This window comes from Talpa europaea (assembly GCF_964194135.1).
Source record: "Talpa europaea genome assembly, chromosome: 3".
NCBI classification, from domain to species: domain Eukaryota; kingdom Metazoa; phylum Chordata; class Mammalia; order Eulipotyphla; family Talpidae; genus Talpa; species Talpa europaea.
In genome coordinates, this window is record NC_140069.1 from 73,654,609 (window position 1) to 73,676,997 (window position 22,389).

At 38.6% G+C, this 22,389-nt stretch overlaps 1 protein-coding gene across 1 annotated transcript in view; it reads right to left on the reverse strand.

Annotated features, from left to right (window-relative positions):
• The window catches only part of SUGCT (succinyl-CoA:glutarate-CoA transferase), a gene marked incomplete at both ends in the record, with an annotated part of 823,481 nt that overhangs the window by 92,270 nt on the left and 708,822 nt on the right, over positions 1-22,389 (reverse strand). The window contains one exon of the mRNA XM_084229769.1: positions 21,695-21,758. Within this exon, the coding sequence (XP_084085895.1) occupies positions 21,695-21,758 (64 nt within the window). The remainder of the gene's footprint in view (positions 1-21,694; positions 21,759-22,389) is intronic.

Here is a 22,389-nt window from a genome sequence, read left to right on the forward strand (position 1 = left end):
AAGTTACCCTCTTCCCTACTCTTACATGCCTAAAGTGTGGAAAGTGAGGAGGAAGGAAGAAATGAAGTAAAGTATATACTACTGAGGATGGTAGAGTGGGAAATAAACTGACCGAGTCCTTCAAGGAGTGAAAGGAACACTATTAATAATGATGCCGGTATAGCAGGCATAGAAATTGATAACCCTGGGCAAATTAGCGCATATGGACACTCTTGTCTTAAGGAGTAAAATGCAAAATACTATTCTAATTAATTGTCTTCTAATCATTCATGAGCTAGAGGATGATGGGAAAATATAAATAGGTAATTCAGGAAAGTATTCCATAGAATGCCCTAAATAGATGGCTTCTCTAGTTCTTTAAGATTCATTCATTGAATCAGTTAGCTTCAGTTGAGAGCTACTGTAACACATCACAACTTTTGATATAATCTCACTTTATTTGATTACAAATTTTTAAAATATATTTCCCTTTCAAATTGCATGTGTTATATTTATTCAGTTAGATGATAAAAATAGTCATTTTTCAAAAGAATATCTTTTAAAAAATGAAGCATTACATATTGAAAGTAATAATTCTACTTTTACTCACCTATCTAATCTAAGTATATCTTGCTAGGGTAAAACTACTGTTTGATCTTAAAGAATGCTATTGAATTCTGGATTTCTCCAGATGGCAGCACTTAGCTTTCCAGTACTGTTAAAGTCATGACACTGTAAAATATTTTACAGAAAAGGGACATATCAAAAAAAAAAAAAAACCGCTACAAATGAAATTATGTATATTTTTTCCAATAGACTTAATAGTCTACCCCTTAAATTTACAGCATTATAGTTACCCACAGAATGTGGCTGCAGTTTCTACAGAGTGTGTTCACATGCAACCTCCTGCATTTAAATGGATTCAACTAACATAAACATCACTTAATTACATTTTTCTAAACTATCTTTAAACGGGAAGCTGGGGTGGGAGTGTGGAAAATATCTAAATGCCCTGTTATATACAGAATCATAACTTTTTGAACCATAAAATTAAAAAAAAATACACACCAGAACCATATTTTCTACATATTTAGGTACATGTTCTATTAATTTTCTAGGAATTTCAACAAAACTATTTGAAGAACACAAAGTACAATATACTTTAAATTAAAATATATGGTAAAATCTAAAATTTCTAGGATGGTGGCATCTGGGAACTTTTCAGGGTTACTTCATTCATTCATTCATTCATTCATCCATTCATTCAGTATAAATAAATTTGATATCTTACTATGCTAGGCAAGCAAGACAGTGATAAAACAGAGTTCTTGCCTCAAATTACTCACAGTCCAGGGCAAGAAATATCCAAGGTAATAAAGGTATTTAATATAGTTAGATAAGATATTCACAGGATATTTGGGAGTACAGAGAAGAGACAACAAATGCAGCTAATGAGTTAGGAACTTCTTCCCAGAGCATATAATTTCAGTTTTAAATAATGTCACATATGGCTTGTTATTCATTAATATCCCTTCTCTTCTTCCATAGAAATAGAGCATCTGTATTTTAGTAAGGTAAACCTGACCCCTCACTCCCATATAACAATTCTCTGCGCGTTTCCAAGTGACTAAGAACTTGTTAATATAAATGAGCAGAGGTATAATTTGATAGCTTTTAGAATCCTTCCTACAAAAATGGCTCGAGAGTACCCTTGGCCTCTTTGTGCTTCTCTCCATTCCTTCTGAGGAAGATAAATGTGATGGCTGGAGCTCAAAACACCATTTTGTATTATGCAGACAACTTTCACACTCCAGGCAGGGCAAACTGAACTGGAATGAACTTGTGGCCATCCCACAGCAGTGCTGACCTGCTCCCTTCTGAATTGTCACAGAGACAGAATTAAACCTCTATTTTAATACTGTGCTATCTGGGATCTCTGTTATAGTGAAAGATGATCCTGACACAACTAAGTAGAAGTTATGTATGCAAACGAAATAAGAGTCACTCACTAAGAGGAAGAAACAGAGGCAAAATAATGTGGTGTTCTCAGGAAGTGTACACATTGACATGACAGGATCAGAGAGGAAGTTGATGAGAAGGGAGCAAGCTTGATTATCAAGATGCTTGTATGCCATGCTAAGAAGTTTGGATTTAATTATAAATACACAGAAGTTAAGGAAAAATTCCATTAGAAAAGAACTACTCTACAAACAGACTCAATCCAATAATCTAAAACCAGTGCTATGTAAGAGAAATGAGGTGGCTGTATCTCCTTCATTTGTGACTAAATATTTGCCTTGGCTAGTTTATTTAATGTCCAAATCAAATTCTAGACATAATATTAAAAAATACAGTTATGTTAGTTTTCTGTTGCAGCTGTAACAAATGCTCTCAAAGGTAATGGATTAAAAGTTTCCTCTTTGGAGAAGTTTCTTTTTAGCTTTCCTGCTCATTTTTTGACTGGGTCATTTATTTTGTTTTTGTTGAGTCTCGTCAGCTCTTTGTAGATTTTTGTGGTCAGTTTTATCATTAATGTTGTGTGCAAAAATTATCTCCCAATCAGCAGGGTGTCTCTTTGTTTTGGTTACTGTCTCTTTTGCTGTAGCTCTTTAATTTGATGTAGTCCCACCTGTTTAGCTTTTCCTTCACTATCACTGCTTTGGGTGATGTGTCTGTAAAGATGTTACTGAGGTGTATGTCATGTAGTGTTTCGCCTATATTCCCTTCTATATATTTTATGGTTTCATGTCTTATGTCTAGTTCTTTAATCCATTTTGAACTGGGTTTTGTTCATGAAGTAGTAGTCAATATGATCCAGCAATTCCACTCCTAAGTATCTACCCAAAGGACACAAAAACAATTCAAAAGGACACCTGCACCCCTATGTTTATTGCAGCACTATTTACAATAGGTAAGCTATGGAAGCAACCCAAATGCCCAAAATTAAATGACTGGCTCAACATTGTTGTATATATACATGTCATTTGCAGCAACATGGATGGAGCTGGAAGGGATCATGCTCAGTGAAATAAGCCAGAAAAAAAAAAAAAAGAAAAGAAAATTACTGGATGGTCTCACTCATTGCAGGAATTTAGAAAACCCAAATAAAGGATCAGGAAGAAGGCTAATTACAATAAAGTAAAAATCAAAATCAACAGGCAACTGTAAACCAGAGACACACTACAGGGTGGGGGGCAGAAGGGAGTAGGATCAAAACAAGGGTGGTCAGAATTTTATGGGGCCTATTACCAAGATGAAAACGCATATATTGTACAAAAATGAAAAATGATGTAAAAATATAAATAAGTAAATAAATAAATACCCATTTCCTTACAGCTCTGAAGGCCAGAATCTGAAATGAACCTCATCAGGCTAGTCAAGGTACTGGCACTGCTGTGCTCCTTTGGAAACTCTAGAGGAAAACTGGCTTTCTTGTCTTATTTAGCTGCCTACTTTCTTGGATTGTGGTCCCTTTGCTCCATCTTCAATGTGCATCACTCCAACACCTGAGTCCATTATCACATCTTCTTCTCTGACTATAGCCCTTCCAACCTCCTCTTATAAACTACTGATATTTATATTGTGATGTAAAGTCCAACAGATAGGTCAAAATAATCTCCCTAGCCTGAGATCTTTCACTAAATAACATCTACAAAGTCCCTTTTGCCATAAGAAGTCACATTCACACATTCTAGGTATTAGGCATACTTGGGGTGTATTATTCTAGTTACAACAGTAGGAACTCAGGGAAAAATTACAGAAATGAGAAATTTGAATTTTGATTCTTGCTCAGTCATTCACTTTAAACACCACTTCAGCTAATTCTTTACATTGAAATATAACATTCTCACCAAGTGCCCACACACTGTATTTATTGAAGTCTGCAGTTACTACGATGTTCACTCTCTATCTGGGAAGATCAACACCCCCCACCCCTTATTTTCTGTCATTCTTTGACATGTATGAAAATTTGTCCTTATTTGGAGCCCAGTCCACTTCTTTATAACATCTATTAGTTCAAGCTCTGTGTTCTGAAGCTGTAGCTCTAGATTATGCAATTTCAAGATCCTCACTCTGCTTATTACTTTCCCCTTAAAGAACAAACTATCATACACACTGCACCCCCATTAAAACACATTGTCCGGCATCTTACAGGGAAGGATGCTGATGATTGAGGTCTGATTAGGAGTTTGCATAGAAAAAAGAACAGCAACAACATATTTGGTGTATTATTGTCATACCAGAGGTATCAACCATCACATGAAGACATTTGGATTGCAATCTGGCAAACTCAACATTATTTAAAAGTAAATGAACAAGGGCCTCCCCTGGTGGCTCAGCGGTTGAGCGCTGGGCTGTGAAGCTGCCCGCAGTCTGTGCAGTGCCAGTTCGATCCCCAGCCACCGGAGGAGGGTCCCATATGGCGCACAGACCTCTCCTGTCGTGCCCACTGCTCCCCTCGGCAGTCTATTTCGTCAGTCTACCTGTTCTGTATGGCTCTGGCTCTGGTGAATTCTCTCACCCTCCCACGCTTCTGACTGTACCCAGTGCTTGTATAAATAAATAAATAAAATCTTTTTTAAAAATTAAATAAATAAATAAATAAGTGAACTGGGGCCTCTCTGGTGGCGCAGGCAGTTGAGCGCAACACTGTGAAGCTGTCCACAGCCTCTGCAGTGCTGGTTGGATCCCCGCCATCCTCAGAGCAACCCAAGTGGTGAGCAGACCTCTCCTGACTCACCTGCTGCTCCCCTCAGCAGTGTATTTCGTCAGTCTGCCTATTCTGTTTCCAGCTCTGTCTCTGGTGAATCCTCTCACCCTCCCGTGCATCTGGCCTATACCCTGCTTCTTGTATAAATAAAATAAATCTTAAAAAAAAAATAAATGAACTATCAGGTCCAATTTTTAACCATCTAGCACATCTTCATGATAAATATTCCTTTAAAAAGCACCATTTAACCCTGATCATGTTGAATAAACCTACTTTCTACAAATGGTGGTAGAACAGTAGGGTAGGTCTATAGACTCATTCAAACATGTTAATGTTTAGCATCTAGGTAGCCAAATATAAACTTAATAGGTTCCTGCATGATCTTGCTCCCTAGTCAAAAAGTGACTCACAAAAAGTTATGTATGGAAGTTGAAACATCATCCTGATGTTCTTCATAGAGATTGTGAAACCACGGGGCTTTTGAGGACCCCAAGGATCCCCTGCTGACTTGGTCGGGGCATGGGACACAGTCTGTATCTCTTGCAGACTGGCAGCTATGGTCCCTGTAGGAACAGTTACTGCCTCACCACTGAAGCTGTGAAAAGTTCTGAGAAATAGGTTATTAAGTAGCTTGAGGCCACTGCCTCTGGACTCTCACCTGCTGAACTTGAGAAAACTTGAGCTTGGTGCCCCTCCCCAACTCTTAAAGTGTATGTCCCTTGCATAGTGTGCTCAGAAGACACAGGGCTTGGCCAGAACTCACTGTGACAGCAGGCCCTGGTATGGGCTCAACCTTGTCTGAAACCAGTTCGTTCCTCTTGGTCAAAGTTTGGAAAGTAGATCCTGCCTTCTTTTATGGAGCTCAGTTCTGCCCTTAAATTCATATTGACAGTCTTGCCCTTCCAGGATATGGGAAAATCAATGACTGCATCTTGTTCTTGCCTTTTTCATCTTTATGCCAGGATTTGACTTCTGCTGTTAAGTACCAGTCCTGTGGCCTAGACCTCACCGAGCAGAAGGACTTATCTGACTTCCAATGTATACAATTTGCTAGCAATCTGTGGCATTCCTTGAACCTGCAATATCTGTTTATGTGTTCTGTCTACTGCCTGCCAGAGAACCTTGCCATATTTTGGTAAATATGACACCATATTTTCCCCAACTGATGGGCCACATTCTCTCCATTGTCCACAGGCCATGCATCCTCTGCCATCCCTTGGCCCACAACAGTATGTTTGTCCATTTGCAAGTTCTCACATCACTGGGATGCTCCATTCTTTCAGATGAGAGACCACCGCCGCCCCCACTCTTCTGTGTAGTTTCATGTAAGACCTAGAGATCCCATGAAAGATCCTCAGGTTACTGGCATTGGGAAAAATGCCCCATGAAGATAGTTTTTCTGGAGAGCTAAAGCTTCGGAATACCGTATGAATTTATTTGATATGCATAATTTACATTTTATGGGCATATCTATTATCCATTGACAAATATATAAGAAGCTTTTGTTCAAGTATAGGAATTAATACATTTTTTATTAGAAAACATTATGAAGAGATCACCTATATTTAAAAAATTAATGCAGGGGGTGAATTCCTAGTAGTCTACTTGCTTTTAATATTGTGGATCAGGTAAATTTCTCTTTTTTGGTAAAATATAGCAAAGACCTTAAGTCATTGAAACATTTTCAAAAGTACCCAAGGGGGATAGGCCTCCCCGGTGGCGCAGCGGTTGAGCGCTGGGTTGCGAAGCTGCCCGCAGCCTCTGCAGTGCTGGTTCCATCCCCGGCTGCTCCCCGGCCACGGGAGGAGGGTCCCACATGGCGCACAGACCTCTCCTGCCGCCCGCTGCTCCCCTCAGCAGTGTACTTCGATCCTTCTGCCTGCTCTGCTTCCCGCTCTAGCTCTGGTGAATTCTCTCACCCTCCCGCGCTTCTGACTGTACCCAGTGCTTGTATAAATAAATAAATAAATCTTAAAAAAAAAAGTAACTAAGGGAGACTACCTGGTGGTGCAAGTGGTTAAGCCTCAGCACTATTAAGCTATTGCCAGCCACTGTGGACTGAGTTCTGTCCCCGGTCAGCCAGGGAGCTAACCCACATGCTGCAGCAGACCTTTCCTGTCTTGCCCGCTGCTCCTCTCAGCAGTGTATTTTGGTCAATCTGCCTGTTCTGTTCCCCACTTTGTTTTTTTGTTTTTGTTTTTTTTTTTAAGATTTTTTATTTTTATACAAGAGCTGGGGTATAAGCCAGAAGCATGGGAGGGTGAGAGGATTCACCAGAGACAGAGCGGGTAACAGAACAAGCAGACCACCAAAACACACTGCTGAGGGGAGCAGTGGGTGTGACAGGAGAGGTTTGCCATGCCATGTGGGAATCTCCCTAGCCAGCCTGGAATTGAACCCCCACTGCAGAGGCTGCGGACAGCTTCACAGCACTGCGCTCAACCCGCTGTGCTACTGGGGAGGCCCTGTTCCTCACTTTGTCTCTGGTGAATCCTCTCACCTCCACACCTCTGGCCTGTACCCCAGTTCTTGTATGCATAAACAAACCTTTACCATATATATATATATATATATATATATGCATCTATTAATATCCAAAACTGACTCATTTTTAAATTATTAAGCGGTTCTCTATATTTACCTTAATAGCATGTTGTTAAGACAAAAAAAAAAAAGATTATTTGCTTCAAAGGTTTTATTCACACTAACACATGGAGATTTACATTTTCCATTAGAAAAAATAAACTGACATTGGGATTTTGAGCAATTTAGAGTTGGAGAAGAAATTACTGAATAGGCATAAAACTCATATATGAAGGTACAAGATTGAATTTTCCTTTGACACCATAATTGACACCAGGACATGTATATGAATGACATGTATTGTCTTTGTACACTTTTCTAGGGGGTCATGGTTTCACTCATAGTATATTGGAATGCAAGAATAAAAAGTTATATTATAACAGAGTTCCATTGTGTTTAAAAAGAAGAGCACTAAAATAAACTTTTTCTTTTTCCCACCTCAAACAAAAGGTTAAATGTTGACATTTCCTTTCAGATAAGTGAAATATTTAATAAAGATAAAGAAGAGCAGTCCAAAGAAAATACATGGCTTAAAACTTAGAGGGTGATGCTTGATATTCCAGAAAAGCATAGGCAGAGGACAAGTTGTCAGAAACTTTCCCTGCACATGAGAGAAGGTGCACTGACTGAATGGAGAGTGATTTAGACCATTTCTGAAGCTGTTTGAACATGTGAATCCCCTCTATTTTTTTCGCTCATGAATTTCAGTTTTTTCCCCCTCAATTTGCCTTCCTTTTGTGGTCTCTGTTAAAACGCCCTATGCCCATTGAAACAAAAACAAAGGAAACAAATGTTAAAGAGCAGTAAGATCTGTTTTTTTATATTGGTTTGTTAACCTCTGATTTTAAACATTTAATTTTTCTTTCAGCTCACATAATCAAGCAGATGAATTGAAAGTCTAAAAGTTATTTTTAATTTCAGGCAAATGCATATTTTTTTTTCTTTTCTAAATTGACATGTTCCTGAAAGCATTTGTACCAGACTCAGTAAGTCCCAGGCAGGGCCTCCCCTCTGGCGCAGGTGGTTGAGCACAGTGCTGTGAAGATGTCCGCAGCCTCTGCAGTGCCGGTTGGATCCCGGCCGGCTGGCAAGGGTCCCACATGGCACCGCAGACCTCTCCTGTCTTGCCGGCTGCTCCCCTCAGCAGTTTATTTCGTCAGTCTGCCTATTCTGTTCCCCTCTATCTCTGGTGAATCCTCTCACCCTCCCATGCATCTGGCCTGTACCCTGGTTCTTATATAAATAAATCTTTAAGGAAAAAAATAAATAAGTCCCAGGCAGAACATCTGGGGGATGGGTAAAAGGCCCAGATTCATGTCAAGAAGAGTTTCACATTCTTTTTTTAAATTAAGGTAAAGTTGGTCTAAAATATTGTATATGATTCAGAAATATAGGATTCTATTTAGGTGTATTGCTACCACACCACACCCACCACCAAGGCACCCATTGTTCTCCACCCTCTCCCCAGCCCTGGCGGTTTGTTGTTGTTGCTTTAATAAAATTAATCGAGTGCCATACAGAATATATTGGTATTCCAACCAGAATGACAACCTCTAGTTTGAAATTCCTAAAGTTCTAACCTGATTTAAGACTTATGTAGTGGAATATTACCTCTTGTATTTATCTTTTTTTATTTGTCTTGTTGGAAAAAAGTTCACAATTAAAAATGGAGAAAAATAAATCAGAAAGAAAATTGTCTCCAATTCACTGCAAATGAAAGCAAGTTTACTAATGAAAATTAGTGTTGTATCTAAAATGCCAACTGTGCAGTAAGTTGTCACTTACACATTCTGATAACTTGGGGACAAGACCTTAGATCATACATGAGCAAAGGAGACCATGGTATAGCGTTCTGATTATAACTTGAGTTGTCATGAACACAAAGAACCTCTAAAACCAGAATAATACAAAAAAATGAACCTTTAGCACCACCAAGGAGAGTTCTTTTCTCAGAAAGTGCACACTGCTCCAACCAGTGGCCTGCTTAGGTGAGCTGGTCTGAGTCCCAGTTGTAGCCTTGTTCATGTCCAGGAAATTGATAGCTCACCTTGGACATAGGTGGCAGAGGGAGGAAATAGGACTGGGATTATCTCTCTTGGGAGTGTTGACAGAGATGCCTTAATCAGTTCAATATGGCAAAACAGTTCCAATTAAGCTTAATTTAAAAAATAAAATCTTCAGGATTATATCATTTTTAGACTCTACCATATTTTTTGAATGGTTCCAGAAGAATTGTTTATGCAACTAACTTTTTTTAAACTTCCTGTCAAATCTGGTTTTTCCATCAGTACTAATACACCATTTTTTTTTTTAAGAAAAGAAGAAATCATTTTAAAGATAGCCAAATAAGATGACATACATCATCTCTTTTAATGTCCTGCTATGGAATTGAATTCCTTAGATTTGAAATGTGTTCCATGAATGTAAAAGACATAAGCAGGGAGTCATGATGGCTAAAAAAGGCAAATGAGGTAACAATGACACAAAGGACTGTTTATCTACAATGTGCTATAAATAGGAATAAGAAATTGATGTTTTCAATCTACACTCTATTCAAGGAAAACCCTCTTAGGTGGTATACTGAGGAAACCTATCTAAAAATGATTAAAATTTAAGTTGTCATTCACATGCTTACTGAAATAGAAAGCATACAGAAGCATGCATTTCCTAAATTTCCTGTAAAACTCAGGAGTGCAGGATGACACTTTTGGAGGAACATTTTTTCCATCTTCTAATCCAGTCTACCGGAGTGATCTCCCCCTGCTGTATGTTCACTGTAGGACAGTTGGAAAGCCGACTTCTCCCGAGGCCTGCTATTACAACAGCTGGTGACTTAGGCATTTTCATATAAACATGCAAGCCGAAGAAGAATTTCTCCTTTATAATTGGCCCTGTTTCCCTCTTCCTGGGTCATTCCACAATGCCACCAACAATGAAATGCCCAGGAAGGAGGAATCATTTCTGTTTACGTGAAAATAGATCTGAACTCCATGCAGCAAAGGAACAAATAACAGAAAGGTTCAAAGACCTCAAAGAGAAGTTATAATCAAATCTGAATGTTATTTTTGAGATCTGACAGAGTTTCTCCTCCATACATCAGCTCTGAATGCTCAGGGAGCTGGTGCCAAATGCCCTTTCTTCTAACCTTGCAGGTTCATTCCCTATGAAACTCCAGACAAGCTGTTTGCTTAAGTCATGCCATTGTATTAAATGGGTTAAGTGTGGGTAACACCCTTAGTGACCACCCACCCTCAGAGAGGAGTAAATCATTTCACTCTCCAGAGTGCTTCATATATACTAAACCCTAGGTCTGAAGTTTATAAAAGTCACGATTAAAGATACCTTCAGGAGGCAGCAATAAAAGACTTTTTTTTTTTAAGTAACTCAGAACTGAATGCAACTTCTGGTTCTGTGACTTACTGATTATGTGACCTTGATAAGGATATTTAATTTCTCTGAGATTCAGTTTGCTCATTTATAAAACAGCAACATTAATGTCTTCCTCAGAGTTGGATGATGCTTAGAGATGATATATGAAAAGCACCTACTGAATAACCACACCAAGTGTTAGCTAGTTTTATCAAATGCTCCCTGTAGTGACTTCTTTATTTATATTACAAGGTTTATATTCCCATACAGTGTAACATAATTCATGGATTTTCCATGATTCTTATCACCTAAGAATCACCGTGATTCAGAGTAAGGGAAAACATGTCTAGAGGCATCAAACAAACTTAAATGTTGGCACCACCTTAATTCTGCAGAAAATGAAACATTTTATTCCATGCTTCAACATTTTCTCCTAAAATACATAAAAGTATGCATCTTTTAAATAAAAAAAAAGGATATTGTAAGAAAAGGAAATATTGTCCTGAATCTTTTTTTTAATATTTATTTATTTATGCATACCACACCTCTGGTACAGGCCAGAGTTGTGGGGGGGGTGAGAGGAGTCACCAGAGACAGAGTGGGGAGCAGAAAAGGCAGACTGACTGAAACACACTGCTGAGGGGAGCAGCAGGAGAGACAGGAGAGGTCTGCTGTGCCATGTGGGTAGCTCCCTGGCCAGGGATTGAACTTGTGCTGCAGTGGCTGCAGATTGTTTCATAGTGCTGAGACTTAACCCCTTGCACCACCTGAATCTTTATCCAAATAACCCAAATGATTTTCCATGCAAAGGCAGTCAAATCACCCGTGCTGGTAAAGATTGTTTCAATTTTAGTTCCCTTTTGGTGCTTAAAGCCAGTTTCTTTTCATTTACCACATTAGGCAATTAATTGGGCATTCGTAGGCAGTTATCATGCACACCACTATCATCGCTACTCAGCCATACATTTTACACTCTCCAGATGTTGCTGCTGAAATCCTACCCCTTAATCACCTCATCATCTTTGTCACATTTAAAAATTTCCTTCCACTTAACTCCATTTTCTAAGCTAAAGCATGAACAATTGTGCAGAATTCTACTAATGCTGCTTTACTGAGGTTCAATGAAGAGAAAGTGTGTTCTTCTTAAGTGATTTCTTTAGATCCCAGGATAGTTTTTGCTTCTAATGCAAGAGCATCACCGTGTGAGCTATTTCTGATCTGCACTTTGGTGTTGTCCTCAATCCATCTCCTACATCATCAATGCCTCTCATTGTCTAATTAGAGTCTCACTCATGGGGGCTAAGCCAGTTTGGAATGAGAGCAGCCTAAAATCACTACTACAGCATCTCAGCCACCATGATATCCCTCGTGGCTAAGCTCCGTGCTGTCCTTCTCTGCCCAACACTTATAGAAGAAAAAAATACTTTGTAACCTTCTGCAGGATTGTGGGTCCCTGGAACTAAGAAAAAAGACAAAATTCTAACCTTCAGAGGATGGCCAGTTTCCTTATTTGGTTTCTAGGCATTTTGTTAGAGTAAACTTTTCAATTTTTCCAGTAAGTAACTATTACAACTGTCACATACTTGCCCTATGTGGTTCCAGGGGACACACATTCCCAGTGGGGTGACCGCCCCCCAAATTCTTTTTTATGGACTCTTTCTACTAAGAGCGCTAGATGAAATAGTCAAATAACTTAAGAAAATGTGACAGTCAGCAGCTCCCTCTTAGAGATACAAATATATCTAATAGAATGTTAATGGTTCTCATATGGTAAAGAAAAAACACAATCCCCAATTAACTCAGGTTTCCCAAAGTTGTTTGACAACACAGTCATTTCTTGGTGGGACAACTCTTAAGACAGTAAAAAACTGCAAGGTCTGCCGAGTACATTTTGAAAATGCACTGTGTCATGGTCCTCTCAAATTTCTCCTGAACAAGCTGCTACATTCTCATCTGTGATCTCTGGATTATTATTTTCACCTGTATGATCTGTCAGAGGATGACAGTGGCTCTGGAAGATGCTTTTCCAGGACACGGTCCCAAATGACTTATGCACTTTTTTTACCCAAGAGCTTCAGGTTGGAGTAGGACAGAGGCTGGTTTGGCCTTACACACATCTGTGTCAGGACAGTCCCATCCCCCCACCCCCACTGCTTGTCTCTCCATTCCATCGGTCACTGTCAAGTGCCCCAGGAGACTGAGCTCCTCCTCAGCCTAGGCCCACACAGGGTATCTACTAAGTAAGTGTTAAACAAAAGAAAGATCTGCTTTACTCTATTTCTTTGAGAAATATGCTAATCATTTAAAATTTTAATATCTGAAAAATAAATCATGTGTCTAGTTGTACCCCCCCAACAGTCACTGTAACTGTAGACACTGTTAAGAGTTTATTAATTATCTAAAATGTGCTTTCACTTATTCCTTCTTTGTGCCGAACTCTAGGTACATTTTATTAAGTAATTATTAAAAGTAACAGTCAGGTAAGTATTTGATCTTCGTTTACAGAGGAGAAGGAGACCACGAGTCTGTCTATTAACTCCAGCTGTGGCTTGCACAGCCAGGCTCTCAGCTTGCGTCCTGATGGCTGAGCACGCGTGCTCTGTGCCCCACATGTCTTGCATGCACACCACACACGCATGCCACAGGGGCTCAGGAAAACAACGGGGCATTAGTTCACATTTTTGGCGCTCATATTTTTTTTTGTTTTGTTTTGTGCTGTGGTGAGATCTGTATGACATAAAATATATTACCTTTACGTGTATCACTTTGTGACATAAAGTCATCCTCCCTGTTGTTCAACCACCACCTTCGCTAGAACTTGGTCATCTTCCCTGAGACTGTTCTGTTAAACAAAAACTGCTCTCTTTTCCCTGCCCACAATAAGCAAGAAAAAAGTCCACACAGCCCCAGGGCCACAGGCAAATGAAGAGAGGAGAAATATGGGTCAGCTGTGGAGACAGATTGTCTCAGGTCTTCGATTATTGAAATCTGCATATATATCCCAAACTTTTCTTTTTTCCCCTTTCAGACTGCTTTTCTGTTAATGTGTGAACATAGTACAACTTGAGGGAAATGTAATCCACATGTTCTGGTGCATTTACACTTAAATGCTCTTGAGAATATAAAAATACATTTCCCTTTTTTTTTTTTATAGAAACACATTATAGACTTGGTAAAAAGCAAACTTAATCCCCAAAAGAGTTAGTCTCAAATCTGAGTTCAAATTTTTGAAATTTAAACATTCCTTAAATAAATTTCCAATTTGATCTTTAAGCAAAGCATTTAAAATACAGTAATCAGTCTTTTACATTAGAGACTCAAGTTACATGGTAAAAAATCCTCAATAGTTGGCTTAATTTTCCTTTTTCGCTAAACTAGGGGAGATAGCAGTAAAGAAGGAAAAAAAGACAGATTTCAAAGATACCTAGTCCTAGGCTGGAAGGGCTGCAACACTCTCAAATATCCATTTTTTCACCTGGATATCATAATGAATATAATAATATGTAGCTTCCAAATTATCCTGGAGATAAACAAAAAAGCAACAACTGTATGCAAAGCTCATGTATGTACCATAGAGAGAGAAGTACTCAACAGCTACTAGATTATGTGCCCTCATTTAAAATTTGGACTTTCCATGGCAATGATGTCATTAAAAATCTATTCACAAAGTATATTTATGTGCCACACAGTGAGTGGCATTTTTCCTTACACTTGAAAGAATAAAAAGACTCATCCCATTGCAACAAGAATATAGGGACAACAAGGTGAAGTGAGTTATATAAGGTCACACACCTACTTGAAGTCCCAGCAGAAAAGCAGAAAGCAGAAAAAAAAATAACCTAAGGAGTGAATGGACGAGAAGCTGTGTTAATATTCTCTAATCCCCAGGGGTTAGATAGATTTTTGTGGCTGCAGCCTCTTGAGGGTAGTTTTATTTCACTCCCATTCTACTCAAATCCCCAACATGTCTTATATTAACTTTTTAATTTTTAATTAATTTAAATTACGTTTTTGCATAGTTGTTTGAAAAGCAAAGGCTTCTTACAACGTGGAATCTAGGTTCATAGGAACACTTGCAAAAGATAGAAGGTTCTGAGTAGCTTAGACTGAGGAGCAGCCACTCCACGAGTCAATAGCAGTGGTGATTTCCATAAAGGATAAAACAGACACATTTCAAGATTGCTCATCCCTCCCCCTCTCAGCTTATTCAAAGCATGAGCTGAGAGACAGTGACCACTAATGTTATACCAGATAAAGATATCACAGCATGGAGATTTGGTTCCATAACTGACACACAGACAATATTCACTCCAACTCAGGTGGAGATAATAATGAGCCCCACAGGCCCAGCTCAGTGCCAAATAAATCATTAAGGTTTGGAGACAAGGAGATGAATGGGAATGAATGGGGTACATGACCCATTGGTTATGCTAACCTATTTAGAGGTTCTCATGAAACCCTATACTACCATTTCTTCATCTCCATTAACTCTTCTTATTAATATTAACATAGTACTGTGTGCCTAGTCAAAATTATTGTATAATCTTTTTACATAAAAATATGGCTTACTCTGTTGATATTTTCTTTGGCTGAGTCTTCTTCACAGGAATATGTCTTGACATTTTAAGGAACATTATTTAAAGAAAATTATTTTCCCATGGGGTTCAACCCATTGTCATCTCTTCCCGGACTAAAGACTTCCTACATGGTAATGCTAGGGGAAAAGCAAAGTCATTCCTTTTTCAGAGAAGACTAAAAACTTCCCTCTCTAGCCATGAATGAACACAGCAATGGTGATAAACAACTCAGTTCAGGAAGAAGACCACTTGGAGACAAAGATAATATCACTTCTTGATACCAAGTTAACTTCATAACATGGAAGTCCAATTGGAGGATAATTTTACAGCTATTACGTGTATCTGATTTTATTTCTAAAGCCTTTTGCATGCCTACTGGTTGATAAGATCAACCATATAGTTGACATACACATTTGGTTCACAAACAACTTCTCTGGGTATTCAACGAAGATTGGCTGGAGCTAATACAGTGAGAACACAAGAAATGATCCCAGAATATTTTTTGACTACCTTCTAAAACATTTAGGAAAAAGCGTTAGTATCATTGAATTCTGACTCTTTCTGTGACTCTCTGTTTTCATTTTTTATTGATTTATTGACTCTACATTTGGTTTAATTCAGTCAAATTATTTCAAACTTGCAACCTCAATGATAATTCAGTATAGTGGTACTTGAGAAAACACCTCAATGCAGAAGTCAAAAGAAATATTCACCCAGAAAAATTATTTTGCCTAAATATTACTTTCTGATAGTGAAAATTTACTCTGCCACAGTATTTCATTGATAACTTAGGACTGATTTGCAGTGAGAGTGTCTCATTTATTAGATTCACTTTATCTTAGCATCTAGGTCGATGAGGACATGTTGAATAAGAAGAAGTGAGCTCTTGGCCACCTTCCCAGACCCAACTAACAGGAACATGAATTCCCTGAACATGAAACCTTCCTCCTGACACAGATAAGCAAAGTTGATGAAGATCCCTAAGTCATATCAATGACAGTAACTTGGCTCTTAGGGCTTCTCAGGTTCCTGACGGAAAGATATTCCTGGGGCTGCAATTCATTCCTCCTCTGTTTCCTCCCTGTTCTCCTAGGAAGGGAGTCACTCTGCTATTCATTTCTCACAGAACAGTAACAATGTCTGCAGTCCCACCTCACTGAAGCAGGACTTGCAGAGAAGGCTGCAGGCAGGCACTCAATGCCAAATCATCTGAGGATACGCTAATTTATTTAACTCTAGTTCATTGCCATAGGTTAAGAGTTTAATAAAGTTAAAAATAATTGAGGACTTTGGGAAGCACCATGGCTAGTCTATTTGGAAATTTATTTCCCTGCCAGCATTCTCCCATTCCGTTGACAGATTGTGGAACCTTCCTTTCATCTCTTTCCTCTTTTTACAGATTAACCTAGTCCCTGGAGGAGTATGTTCTTTCCAGAAGATAGATCATGCACCACACATAACATGAAAATTTTACACACTCTTCCTGTTGTCATCTAAAAGATTTTTCTACCTGGAAGAAATAACTTATCTCACTTTCCATTCTCAGATTGGTTTTACTTAAAATTCCTCATAAGAACCAACATATTTATACTTTATGTAAGGATATAAACTGAAACTTTCTCTCAATTTTTCCTTATCTCCTGTGAAATCTGTGACAGCTTTCCCCACTGCAGTTATCTATTATAGAAATTTAACTGCACTTTGAGGATATGTGATTTCAGACACACTATCTAATTTTCCACCTAAAATAAAGGAAAAAAGCTAAAAGGGAAAGGTGAATGTTCATACAGCACTGAAGAGGAAGATGTGTAACTACAGAAGAGACAGGGCAGTCACTCCATTTGATGTGTGTACTTCAAGCTAGTAACCGGTCTATTCATTTTTAAAAAAGCACATATTGCTAAAATTGTCACGAGTTACCTTTTGAATTTTTTTCATGTAATATTTTTTCATTCTAATCATCACCCAACAAATATCCATTAAGTAGTTTGTTGGTACAAAGTTTGTTGATTTGATTTTAAGAGAATTTAGGTATTTAGCAAAGAAAATGGTTTTAGATCATCATTTAGAAAAAGTCTTGCAAGACATTCAGAAATATAAAATGCTAGATAATCAAATAAAGTACATTCAACTTTCTAAAATTCACTGTAAAATCCAAGCATCAATATTCCAATAATTTGGTTTGAGCTTCATTAACTCAGAGTGATGACTGTTCTTCCTTCATCTAACACCACAAGCTAAAAGTTGTTGCAGGCTCCAAATATGAATATTAAAAACTATGAGGGGCCTCCCCTGGTGGCTCAGGCAGTTGAGCGCAGCGTGTGAAGCTGTCCGCAGCCTCTACAGCACCGGTTTGATCCCAGATGGCGAGGGTCCCACATGGCATGGCACACCTCTTCTGTCATGCCCACTGCTCCCCTCAGCAATGTATTTCGTCAGTCTGCCTGTTCTGTTCCCCGCTCTGTCTCTGTTGAATCCTCTCACCCTCCCGTGACTCTGGCCTGCACCCCGGTTCTTATATGGATAAATAAATAAATCTTTAAAAAACAAAAAGCAAGCAAGCAAACAAACAAACAAAAAACTATGAGGAAAAGACTTAAGAAAAGTTTTATTTAAAAGAACTTGGAGCTGTATTCTAAAAAAACATAGATCGGCGGCCAGCAGGGAAGGGTAATTCAATTTAAAATTATGGTGCATGCATAGAAGACTGCCTCCCTTTCATTGTGCTGCCACACACATCACTAGCAGACTTTTTTTTTTCAAAGTTTTTTTTTTTAAAGATTTATTTATTTATTTATTTATACAAGCACTGGGTACAGTCAGAAGCGCGGGAGGGTGAGAGAATTCACCAGAGCCAGAGCGGGGAGCAGAGCAGGCAGAAGGAACGAAGTACACTGCTGAGGGGAGCAGCGGGCGGCAGGAGAGGTCTGCGTGCCATGTGGGACCCTCCTCTGGTGGCCAGGGAGCAGCTGGGGAAGTGCTGCTGGAATCAGATAACTGCAACCCACATTCACTGGGAAGTATCTGAAAAAGGTTACGGCAAGAAACTTTAGAGTTACATATTAGGGAAGTTACATACAGGGAAGGACAGCATGTTCCACTCTGGCTAAAAGGCCAATGGCCAGTAGCATTGCCCAAGATGCAAACGGTGACTGGCTCGGTGGAAACTGGCAGTGATTTGGAATGTGATAACTGAAGTTACAAATCAGGTGATTTTATATGATGGCTAATCATGTGTTGAAGAAAGATGGTGCAATGAACTTTAAAGTGTCTTTTATTTCAGTAACTAATAAACATAACCTTTTATCAATTTCACAGTTCAAAATTCAGCTTACTGAATTTTGGAGAAGTCTTCAACTGAATTGAAAGTTTTTTATGTTACAAATTATCCTTAAAATCAACCAGTGTGAACATCTGCCAAATCATATTTGAGCAGCCACCCAAGCTCCTCTTGAAAACCCCACCTGCATCTCCAGATAGTAGGGGTATCAAAGACCTCCTGTATATTTTGATTTGTGTTGAATTTGGTAAATAGCCCTTCATTCTTTTCCTTCCTCCCTCCCTCCCTTCTTTTTCTACTCCTTTTCCTCCTTCTCCTTTCTCCTCTCTTGTTCTCTCCAGCTAAATCTCCAAGGTAACTTTTAGCCTGTTCCCTTCCACTTTTGTTTGAATGCCACTGAGTTCTATGGTTATCTGTTACACAATGGCATTGTGACAATAATTATCTGATATACTTATGAATTAAAGCAAAAGGGTACATAACTCTAAAATTATCAAAAAATACACTTCCTTCTTCCTGAGATTGCTTAATTTAATTATTAAGAAAACTGATCAAATTCACTTCTGATTGACTGAGAGTGTTAAATGCAATGAGTACCTTCTAGTTTGGTAATTGACTTACTCTTTTCTTTACTATAATAATGATTAGATTAAATTTTTTTAAGATTTATTTATTTATACAAGAACCGGGGTACAGGCCAGATGCACAGGAGGGTGAGAGGACTCACAAGAGACAGAGCGGGGAACAGAACAGGCAGACTGACGAAATACACTGCTGAGGGGAGCAGCAGGCAGGACAGGAGAGGTCTGCCGCGCCATGTGGGATTCTCAGCGGCCAGCCTGGATCCAACCCGCACTGCAGAGGCTGTGGACAGCTTCACAGTGTGGCACTCAACTGCCTGCGCCACCAGGGAGGCTCAAGATTAACTTTTAATATTTACTCTTTGCTTTCATGTGTTCCCCAACACATATCAATAACTGTCCAACCTCATATCAATAACTGTCCAACCTCATCAACACATATCAATAACTGTCCAACCTCATTTGTAAACCTGTGGAGTTAAATTACAGTTTATTGAATTGTTCTTTAAGCTCATGCTTCCGAAGAAATATTTGGATTGCTGTAGCATGATGGGAAGAGGACAGGATTGCTAACCAGCTGGAGTGTTCACCGGCCAGTCCACAAAACTCAGCTTTGATCTGTCTTAGATACTGACACTTCATTTGGAGAATATGTTTCACTGTTTAAACATTAAAATTAAAAACTACTAAACAAAATTCTGTTTAAAGTTTTCACATACTAAAGGTATATATGAAATTTTCTTTGTTGTGGCTGCCACCTTTTCTCTATGTTTATTACAGTGATTCTAACTTAAGGCAACATCACCTGAACTCTAAAACCTTAATCCCTGTTATAAATTACCAATCGTGTTATTTCATCCTCCTACTTAAAAGTAAAGTTAAACCAAATTTAATGGGGAGCTCATGCTCTGTCTCTCTCTCTGTGATCTTATTTTCAACCTATTTTTCTTCCCTTTTCATGCTGGCTTAACACACACCCAGCTCACTCCTACCTCAGGGCCTGTCTGCTTGAATGTTCTTCCCCTACTCTCCAAATGTCAACTTCCTTTATCCTTCAGTTCTCAGCCATCCTCTCTGAAGGGCTTCCTGATCACCCAAACAAACATAGGTCTCCTCGTTATTCTCTGTGACAGCACACTGCTATTCCCCCTTTGCACTTATCATGACTTGCACTTATAGACACATTTACTTGTTGCTTTTATTCTCTGACTTTCTATAGAGTATGAGATCCATGTAGCAGAGTTGTCTGGATTATTTTTGCATTCCTAGGTCCCAAAGCATTGCTTGGCACATAGTATATGCTCAATAATGTAAATGAATAAATTACTTTTTTGACTTCTATCACCACACTTGTTTTCCACTACCATTCTGTATCACATAGCATTTCCCCATTGGGATGTGACCCCAGTCTCTAATATGTTTACACCTGCTTCCTCTCCTAATTACCTTCTTTAATTCATGCATAATGTTCCTTATACTCCTGCATATCAGAAATGTATCTTTCAACTTGCTTTAGTTATCATACATACTTCATATTCTTTACACATGCCAACCCTCAAGATCTGATCTGTTCTCAGATAATACTATCAAGCTGACCCCAAATCCTAGAATGAAATTAGCAATAGCAGTTATTCAATAAGTGTGCTTCTCAAAACCTGTAGAAGTAAATGTTCTATGTCATTGGACTGAAGTGACTGAACCAAATTTCAAGCAAAACTATCAGGCTATATTTTCAGGGGACACACACACACAAAAAAGACCAAAGTTATATTCTAGCTAATTGCATTAACCTCTGTCCAAAGAAAGGAGAAAAAATAACTGTGGTTTATATATAATAGAGAAAATAAGGACATAATGAGAGAATGTGCTGTGCTGTTCTGAGGAATGTTAATAATATGATCAGAGAAAAAGAGTTTGTAGTGGGTAGTAGGTGGGTCAAGAGCTCTCACTACAGTCTGGATGTTCTGATCATAGGGATAGATGTATGACTACTGCAAAGATAACTTTCTCTGGAAATGAAAAAGAAACACTGTGGCTTAGGGAAAAAAAATGGTGAGTTTGGTATGAGTCAACTAACAAAAAGTCTAATTTAATCTGGCTTTGCTAAAAACATTTAATTTCTTGATCTACAAATGCCATGGATCATGTTCAGTTCTCATAAAGCTAAAATACATACCCTGAACTGTAGTTCAGAGAGGAAATTCCTTGGCCTTAGCAATCAGTCTCCTTCCCTGGGCACCACCTGTATTGTACCCGACTTTCCTTCTCATTCTCATATGAGCCACTCATAATTTCACAATATTTGCCATGTCTATCATCACCTACCTTTTGGCAATTACACAATGTACTTATGTGACTATATGATTAAACAAAATGAACTTAGAGAATATGCAATTTTTGTCACTAAATCATTCAGATTTTCATTAGAGAAAAGACAAAATTTTTTTACCTTCAGCATAGATTTTTGTAGGTGTGATCCTAAATTTTAGTCAAAATGAAAAATTGGATAATATCTTGACAAGTTGTTTGAGGAATCATTAGCTACTTGCAGCGATCACCATAGGGAACAATTAATGAAGGAAGGTGTTAAGGAAAATAACAAAAATTTTCAAACCTGGGACTGATATCTTCCCCACTGTCGGATGTTTCATCTCCATAATGAGGCCATTGTGTAACACCTTAAAATGTAAAAATAGAGAGAAAAATAACTTACAAAGTAAAACTATAATTTCAAGGTAAATGGAAAGTCACCTATTCAGTTTTCTAAAGAAAGATATTGCAAAACACAGAGATGCTTTAAATTTTCATTTGAAAGTAAATATTTGAGATAAAAACAGTGTTTTCATCTTATATTACACCAACTAAAGACAAAAAAAAAGGAATTAGAACACTGAAAGACTAGCAGAATATATTTTTTTTCTTTTTTTTTTTATAGAGGCATGTTTTATTTATTTATTTTATTTGTTTGTTTGTTTTGTTTATACATGCACTGGGTACAGTCAGAAGCGCGGGAGGGTGAGAGAATTCACCAGAGCCAGAGCTGGGAACAGAGCAGGCAGAAGGACCGAAGTACACTGCTGAGGGGAGCAGTGGGCGGCAGGAGAGGTCTGCGCGCCATGTGGGACCCTCCTCCGGTGGCCGGGGAGCAGCTGGGGATCGAACCGGCGCCGCAGAGACCGCGGGCAGCTTCGCAACCCAGCGCTCAACCGCTGCGCCACCTGGGAGGCCCTCAGAATATATTTTTATAAAGTCTTCCCACTCTTAAAAATGTTTTCTGCTCTAAATATACCCTCTTTCTTAGTTATGAAT